The sequence below is a fragment of the Megalops cyprinoides genome, chromosome 16, assembly GCF_013368585.1.
Source record: "Megalops cyprinoides isolate fMegCyp1 chromosome 16, fMegCyp1.pri, whole genome shotgun sequence".
Classification (NCBI taxonomy): domain Eukaryota; kingdom Metazoa; phylum Chordata; class Actinopteri; order Elopiformes; family Megalopidae; genus Megalops; species Megalops cyprinoides.
In genome coordinates, this window is record NC_050598.1 from 6,397,333 (window position 1) to 6,406,679 (window position 9,347).

The 9,347-nt window shown below is 45.4% G+C and overlaps 1 protein-coding gene across 1 annotated transcript; it reads right to left on the reverse strand.

Annotated features, from left to right (window-relative positions):
- Positions 1–616: 616 nt before the first annotated feature.
- Positions 617–8,584, reverse strand: LOC118791386 (Y-box-binding protein 2-A-like). Its single transcript, XM_036548732.1, has 10 exons — positions 8,400–8,584; positions 6,422–6,485; positions 6,069–6,102; positions 5,883–5,972; positions 5,442–5,693; positions 4,992–5,092; positions 3,500–3,644; positions 3,045–3,170; positions 2,656–2,729; positions 617–1,205 (listed from the first exon to the last, which is right to left on the reverse strand). Exons 1-9 carry the CDS (start codon positions 8,476–8,478, stop codon positions 2,694–2,696), a joined length of 927 nt encoding a protein of 308 aa, XP_036404625.1. The 5' UTR covers positions 8,479–8,584; the 3' UTR covers positions 617–1,205; positions 2,656–2,693.
- Between the last annotated feature and the right edge of the window lie 763 nt (positions 8,585–9,347).

Genomic DNA, 9,347 nt, shown 5'->3' on the forward strand with positions numbered 1-9,347 from the left:
TTACAAAAACCAGACACTTAAATGTCTAGCAGCCAGAGAAAAATACTCAGCATTCTCTCAGGGTGAATTAAAAATCAGTTGTGAGAATATTACTTTATCCCCAACATCAGGTTATTCTCCCCTAATGCTGAACCCAGTCACAGAGAAACTGTTAACACGACAGTATCAGCACTGAGCAAGTGAGTCAATTTAGTGGACCTCAAGCTGATAGGTACTCAGGGAAATTCAGTACAAGACACAAGATGCGGACAAGGGAAACTAGCATTGGTATCTATAACCAAGGATGCGTTGTCATACTCCAACCATAATGTGCGGCTCTGACAGACAACAGGAAGCCAAAAAGACCCAAAAGCCTTCCTAGGCTGTGGTGCTTCAGGAATGTTGCCAGAATGTTAGCTCTCAAAGAAATTAGGAGGTAAAAATACAGGCTCAGTGGTGTTTTGGGGGTTTTAAATGAGTGCTTGTAATCCAAGGAGAGACTGAGGAGACCCTTTTCCGCTCAGTTAATGGGACAGTGTGTGCAATGTGGGCTGTCAGTGCAGGGAACACACAAACACAGAGACAAACACTTTTGCATAGTTTTTTTTAATATACATTTGATATACTGACGTTGCATTGCACATAATCCCCTCCAAAGTGCAAACAAAAATAAAGACAAACAAAACAAAAGGGGGGAAATTAACAAGCTCAGGCCTCGATTACTAAATGGGGGGGCGGCGTTCTTTTAGTTCCCTTGAGCGGTAGGTAAGCAAGGAGGGGTTTGGTCTCAATGCAAGTCACCCTCCTCCAAATACAGCCCTCCACCCCAACATGGCTTTTCCTCATCCCTTAACTTAAATAGCCACAGAGTTCTGGCTCTCGTATCCTGACCACTCGTACCCATTCTCGGTAGATCAACGTAAACTGGGGGGAACGTGGTATAACTGGCCGTCAGTGCAGGTTTCTCATTTTCACTTTTTTTCCCTTTTTCTTTCACGGTGTAATTTTCAATTTGCCATCACCCTTAAACTTTTAAATGTACACCTTTCCTCCCCTCCCCTCCCTAAAACATACCCAGCTGAGGGTCCGGACAAGACAAGGTGGTCAGGTGGGGAGGGTCAGGGAGGGTTGGGGGGGTGGGGGATATGGGGGAAGGGGGTAGTGTTCACAGTGGGTGAGTGGTGAGACAGCCCTGGTCGAACCCCAGGAAAAAACCACCCAGGAACCTACAGAGAGAAAGGGAGAGGAAGGGAGAGAGGAAAAAAGAGGAAGAGAAAGAACAGTAAGATGATGGGTTAGAGCATGATATTACACAAACTTTGGTATGCTCAATCTGCGCAGAACAAGGAGTAGACACACGTAGAACGTCACCAAGGTTCAGTCAGCAGCAAAATGACTTATGCGGGTTTGCTTCTAAGGGAGATGCAAGTATCTTGCACCTTCAAACTGGTGTACATGGAGAAGCAGCGGTTGCTATAAAAAGGAAGCGGGGCCATTTGCTTCAACAAACATAGGGTTACAATTACATTACAACCAACTCATTGCCTGCAAGAGGAAAATACAAAGGAGACCACATTCTTGAAGTTGAGCAAGAACAGGAGTTCTGCATCTGACTTTTACAGAGGAATTGTACCATCTATTGTACAAATTCGTCGTCATGCAAGAGCAGGGAAAAAGTCTTGGTTGGGAAACCAAGATTTGCTGAATTGTGGTGGGAAAAAAAAGCCTGTACTGCATCATACTGAACCACAAAATACATTGTCTTAACCCAAAAATACATTGTCTTGACCCAAAAATCAGGTTTTACACACACGCATGCATACCTTCCTTCAACCTTAAGATCAATAGCCAAACTGATCTTGAACCAGCATCTCCAGCCACTCTTGAGGATGGGAGATCTCTGGAGTCTGGAATGTGCAGTAGTGTGCAGCAAACATTTTGTCACAGGTACGTACAAATCCGCACAGATATTCCTTCTAAACTCTCAAAACTGTCTTTTAAAGTATGTTGGCCATCAGGCCAATGTTAGCCAACTAGGCTACTATTTTTGAACAAGATTATGAGACTTGGTAAGTTCCCACTGCAGCCAGTTTTTCTTCACTGCTTTGAGTGGCAATAAGATATTGCTGCTTTCAAAATTTGACTGTTTGTGCACGGGTACTACAGCGACAGGAGGGAGTGACACGTTACATCCTCCCACTGTCTGTGATAAGGTGTACATGGACACCTGTCTAGGTTCACGGCATAATTTCTCTGCCTCTGCACAAAATCATTTCCAAATTGAGTATTAGTGCACACATCCAGAAGCCTACCATTGTGATACCACATGCAAAGAAACCAGCATTGGTTTCAGTTTACAGAACATCACCTTTATGGGAGCTGCTAACACAAGGAGAGAAAAAAAAAAAAAAAAAAAGCAGCCATTCACACTTTATAGGGTTAACAATGGAAAGTCCAGAGACCACAGCAAATAATGATTTCCCTTTAAGCAACACCATATTGAAGCCAAATGTTTTGCTTTTATGTTATTCTTGTAAAATCAGTACAAGAATGCACCCCTGTCTAAAGACCGTGACATCCTCCCTTCATTTACCCAATGATTGGATCTCATCGGCCTGGCTGCCTAGCGCTATTCCTCCTTTATCAAAGGTTACAGCTCAGCATGGAGCTACTCACCTCTCATAAGGGTCACATGATCCAACAGCCCAACAGCATCACTCTGAGGGTGGAGTCACTGTCATGGCAGGTACCTGTATGAGAAAGGATACTCTGAAACCCAACTATTTTGATTAGCAAATACCTTCATTGGTTTGTGGAAAACTCAGCCACAACCATTTAAACAAACTCATTTAAATGAAATGTGACATGACCTTCAATGGGCTGTGCGAAGCCGCACTCTCATCACTAAATGGAATCAAATGAACGAATGAGCTACTCAATACATCAGTTACACTCACCAGATTTTGTCCCTGTTGGAGTTTCACTTGCTGATCCAGACTGATACCTCAAAGTTTTGATACAAGTGAATACAATGGAAATTGTGAGTGACTTGTCTGGACCCTTACCTTGTCAGTTTTTGGTGACTCTTTAGGAGACGACTTAGGGGAGGGATTGGGTGAAGACTTAAGGTCTGCAGGTTTGGAAGCTTGGGGAGGTGAGCTGGGATCTGCTGAGGGCTTGTCTGTCCCATCCTGAAACATAAAGTTGAGAGGACCAGGTGTAGTAATCCAGTGTGTGTCAAACACCAGCTTGCAAAACAAAACTGTCACATAGACACTAAAATGCTGACCACTTCTGGACCCCTGGCTTCTATGAGGAACTGCAATATTTGCACTTGGGGAGACAAAATTGCAGTGAGTGGCCAGGTTGTTATGTCAACCATTTGTCCAGCAACCATCAATATGTTTTTCTGATAATCACCCAGCCTGCCGGGGCATTACCTGCTGTACTGTAACTCCTCCCCCCCTCCCAGCATGCACTGCACCATGGATCGGGGAGAGCAGGCCTGCGGGGTGCTCACCTTGGGCGGCTGACTGGAGGACTCCGAGTTCCTCTGCCGGCGGCGGGTGAATTGCCTGCGGGGCCTCTGCGTCCCGTTGGTCTGCCCCTCCTGCCCATCTGGGGGAGCGGGCTGCTCCCCCGGGGGTGGGCGGGGGCGGAAGGGCCTGGGGGTAGATTAATGGCAGTTATGAGGGTGGCATGCAGAGGTGCACCCAATAAGCAGAGAACTACAATTGACTTAAACAGTAAGGTGCTCCCTACAATAGAAAACCCCGAACAAAAGGACGTTTAACAAAGTAAAAGGACATGTGGAAGATTTTAACCTGTTCAGGCTACAGCCAACTCAACACATCCATTTAGGATGCATTTCATTCTGGAGGAAAACGCCTACATACTCTATTCAAACTGACATTACATGATCCTGCTCCGAGATGTGTACTCTGCTTTGTTCAGCCATGTTCAACTAATAAGCATATTTCAAGGATTATGGCAGGTTCAGATCAAGTAGTCTTTTCAAACAGCATTTCCTTCCTCCATCCTTGAGCTGCTAAAAAGTTCCATCTTTAAGCCAGCAATTTCTAAGGCAGTCAATTTCCCAAGACTCCCTGAATGACATGAATTATGGCTCCAAATGACTGCCATCAGTGAAAACCATGGGTTGCCTAGCGCACATTTCATAAGTCAAATACAGCTACTGATCTGAAGCATCCCTCCCTTTCATTGATTGTTGGTGTATTTTAATACCCAAATAATTTCCCCACATTGAGTGATGTTTATGCCAGCTATGAAGCCTCTGTGGGAAGAGCTGAGAATCCACTAGTGGCAACACAATGGACACAGATCCACAGCAGTGCTGTGACAGCAATTTACAGGGACTGAGCTCTACCACACAGGGATGCATGTTGTGTGACCTGTACGTTGTGTGTGTACATGTGCATGCCCGCCTGTACGATGAACAGCCCTAAACACAGGAAAGTCACATGTAGGAAAGCTGAGCTTACTGCAGAGAGAAAAGCTATAATGTTTTACAATGCAGAGGTGTGGCTGAGGTAAGAGACCTCAGACTGTTAATGTTATTTCCTGTATTATCAGGCACAAAAGGCAGTTAGCTGATCTGTTTTTTCCATTGTTCTGCAGAAATGAGCAAGCACTCAGTACTAATCTCATTCTGCAGGTTGATGACTACTGTCCTCTAGTGTTCAGACTTGGTCTGTGCACCAACAGTGCTGCCCTAATGAAAAGTTAATGAATTTTTAAAACAAAAGAATTTTCACCCAGATTTGTGTGTCACATTCTAAAAAAATGATTTCATTCCAGTTTACAATTTTAAAGTTCAAACCAGATCAACTGTCGGTACAGTAAAAAAATGGTGAAATGCCAAATTACAACTAGTTGGACATACTGCACATGTGCAATGAGACTTACTGGACTGGGGCTTCAATGAATCTCCAAAGCCAAAAACTAGACCCACTAATGTGGCAGAGCAGGGCTGATGATGGCTGGTGACTGACCTGCGGTACTGGGGTCTGAACCTCCGGGGAGGGGGTCTCTGCTGGGCAGGCAGGTCCCCGGCCGTCGCCACCGCCCCGTTCTTCTGCTCGCCTGCCTCCGTCTGAGAGGAGAGAGAGTTACAGGTAAAGAGCGGCACGAAGGTCAGGGGTTTCCGCAACAACCGCGTTCATACAGGACTGGCATCTCAAGTCCTCCAGCTCTGCGGTTCTCCTCAGCTACCAACCTACTTATCCCTGGAGTACCATGGAAACGGACATCCCATTCATCCAAATGGCAACATTTTTAAGTAAGACGCTTAAGAGCAAATTAAATCAGACACAGCAGCCTGCAGTCTGGTGGATTTACACAGTAATGCCCACATCTCCCTCCACACAATGCATCTCCATCCCCGTGACACATCTCAGTGCAGGAGAGTTCTCTCTGGTGACCGACCCCCTTCACCCCCTTACCTCCGCCAGTCCGTCCTGTCTCCGGCGAGGGCGACGTCGCCGGGGGACGGACTGCTGCTCCGGCCCGCCTCCCTCACCGCCCCCCTCGCCCTCTGAGGTGGGGGGGCCCTCTGGCCCCTTGTCCTGGTCAGCCCCGGCAGGGCGTGGGCCGCGGGGGAAGAACCGGCGGCGGAAGCGGCGCTTGTTTGGAGCGTAGCGGCTGCCTTTGACTGGGACACCCCCCGGCCCCGTCACGTTGGCGGCCTCCGAGCCCTGCAAATGTGGAGGACAGGGCACTCAGAACCCCAATGTTCATACACACACACACAATAAGCCACTAAATATATTCAGCAATTGCACCCAACAAATAAACATTACAAGGGTCAGAGAAGCAATACTGCTTTTAATTTTTTGGAAATGGGGAAGGAAGGAAAAAAAAAAAAAAAAAAAAAAAACCCTTGCCTTAGCCGCTTCAACCACATCAAACTCCACAATCTCTCCATCTCCAACACTGCGCAGGAATTTTCTGGGGTTGTTCTTTTTGATCGCTGTCTGTAAACCACAGGAAACCCTGAGTGAATGTGAATCTCAACACCTGCACAGCCTACAGCTCATTCTACTCAGTCTGCCCCCCCTGCGCACACTTACCTGATGGACAAACACGTCCTCTTTGGTGTCATTTCTAAGAGAGAGGAGACACAGGTCAAGTCCAATCATTAACGATCAGGAGATTAGAAGTCTGAGGGACAACACACGGGTCCACAGAGCAACAGACAATGGGGGGGCTACTTTCTTCTTCACACTTGTCTCCAACGTGACCATTATTGGTCATGCCATCCAAAAAAAAGCGATGAAAGCAAAGCTGCACATTTTGGGACCCCTTCATTAATAATACGCAAGTGCCTAGGAGTACCCTTGGAACGTAAATGTACAGTCCTGCTGCATGCAACAGTCATTCCAATCACAGTGTGTGCCGGACAGCCACTCCAAGCATGAAGTACCTGTTGATGAAGCCGTAGCCGTTACGCACATTGAACCACTTCACCGTGCCTTGGACCAGAGTGGCTGCAAGACAGCAACAGCAGAAGAGCAGTAGTTACAGGAAAATCTCAACACTATGCCAGGGAGGGGGGTGGGGTGGGGGTGGCCATACAATTATGGGAAAATGGTTACATGCAGTCTTTCCCAATCAAAGTGAATCACTCATTTCCTCTGTCTGGTCTAAAAGGGACATTTGAGGTAAAGGGTCCCCTCTCTGCAACCAGCAAATTGCGAGTGAGACAAACTGGTAATCAAAGCAAAGTTGGTATCATTACAAAGCTCGGGATACTGCCTGCTGACTTAATTACAAGTGCAGAGTGAATGGGGTATGTTATGTTTAAGCAAAGGGAATACCTACCTCAGAATGACCCAAAAGGAATATTTCAAAATGTAAGGAATATGATATGCTGGTGCCATTCAATTTTAATAGTCTACACAAAGGAGACTTGGTGCAAAGTCATTTCCATCAGGTCTCCCACAATCTACACTGCTTTTTATCAGCCAAAATGGATCCAAGTTGTTTGTACAGTGTGAGCCTCTTGGTTGATCATTAACCACGACCTTTGAGATTTGTTTCTCCCCTGTACCTAGGTCAGATAGGACAAGAAATGCCACCGACATATGAGTGGTACCCTCGGGTATGAAATCAGCCAAATGCTAGAGAGTAACTTCGCATTATCATCCGCTAATTGGTCATTAATTACCAATTTCAACCGTTTAGCGAGTTCGCACTTCAGACAGATCAGTCCTTAGTCATTTCAATCGCGCCCACGTTGACGCAAGCATCTGCCAATAGTCTCTGCAAGACGTTCACTGATTGGACTTAAAGGCGAAACTCATTCCCTTGACGGCTATTCGGACCCCCAGGTAATACAGTACAGGCAAACAGGTGGACGCAAGACTCACAGTGCGAAGGTTGACCGAATTGTGCCGATTTTAAACTGACCCCATTCATACAGTCCTTCGTTATGTATAACAAAGGACAATATGCCACCAAACCCAGCATTATATTTACTTGAACAACGACGCGGGAACACTGCACCAGCACACCGAAGAGCCACCTGAAACAACGTTTAAGAGTGAATTACACGTGTAAGTCTTAGTAGTTACAGTATAATACTTTAGCAAAACGCACAAAAAAAACAGCAGCCCCCCGCCCTCTCGGTCCCCGATCATAAGTAACCCCGCTATTAATTGAGGGTAAAGGATGAAACTACATCTTGCACTAAGGCTAAGCCCTAAGCAAAATCCACGCGTGCGTAAACGTAAAAAACATTCATGAGAACAACCCTTTCGAAAATATTTAACTTATGTAAATATTTACTAATAGAAGCCTACAATTCAAACACAGTCATGTGTAGTACCCCAGACACGTCAAAATACCAATTACATTTAATTGCCGTGTTGAGGGAGAGTTTGTCATGACAACGGCACTTCACTTTTGCATTCTGAAAATGTTTATTGTAAGGTAAAACAATCGTCGTATAACCAGCTCGACCTTATTCACGCCTGTGAAGCTATATGACCACTGGTAAATTGGGGTTGAAAAGGGGAGTGTAGAACACGTGGAACTAGGCACCTGTAGTATAACGCCAAATACAACGTATTCATCAGTCCAAACCAAAGACACTTTATACTCTAGAATTTTGAAAATATGTTATAATATATAAACCAACTACATTAAAACTCCAAACTAGTTATGACTGTGAATACAGAGGTGAGTAAACCCTTCAGAAACCACTGCCTAATGCAAATGCAGCTCCAATGATCGCGTTCTTGCGGTGGAATAATCTTACCGATTACTTACACCGCCTACGCGTGTGCGGTCATAACGCGTGTGGAACGTGACTATTTCAAACGCCTGAGCACTGAAAAAAATATTGTCGTAATTTTTCAATGCAAGAACAACGTGAAAGCTAGCCGGCGTCATTTCCCTACCTATAACTTTCCTCTCCACTTGCGGCTGGTCGTTCGCCGGCGCCGACGGTTGAGCGCCCTGTGCTTCGGCGTCGCTCATTTTCTCTCACGCTTCTAATCGCGCTTAATGTTTTTTTTCGCCCCCCTCCCTCTTTCTCTCCAAAAGTTTGTTCGGGCCGCCACTGCAAACTTTTTATGCCCGTAGCCTCACGAGTAACGCCGAGCTAGCCTCACCCCTATTGGCTTTTGACCACCCAATCCGCGGAGTCCCATTGGCCAAAAAGAGGCGCAACAATTGGCAGTGCGCAAGGTGCGGAGCTCTCGCGGGAAAACTGGGTAGGTTTGAAAAAAAAAGAAAAAAGGAAAAAAAGGAAGGGGGAAAAAAGAAACATAAAAAACGGTGTCAGCGAGTTGGCGTTTTCATAAAATTGCATTTTGTATTTCCGAGGCGGGGAGGGGGCTGTGGTTTGGCTCGAGAGTAAATCTATGATATAAAGAATAAGACTGTGATCATTTGTCTTTGGTGACATTATTTGTAGGGCATATCATAGGATTTTGCCATGCAATATGGCTCATACGTTAAAACGTGCATTAGGACATCGACACCAAATAACAGTAAAATATAGCTAGTGAAATACACAAAAAGCGAAACTTTAAAAATGGAACAAGTTACCTGTGTGAATGACATGCCAGTGAAAGCAAAAAATGTTAATTGCGCATTCAGTACGAAGCATAAAAAGTAGTGACGATTCTTCGTTTCTTAGTATGTCACAGCCGTAATTTGTTTTGAGGTTTTCTTATTTCTTATTTGGGACACATTTTTTCAAACGTGTCAAATAATCCGTGGATCAATTAGGACAATGTAAAATGTGATCGTCAGTACTGTTGAAGATTTATTGCAACAGCGACTGATTGAAGCTCCCGTCCTCTGTGCAACGTTCCTTGTAGGGGAGAAATACACAGAAAGAA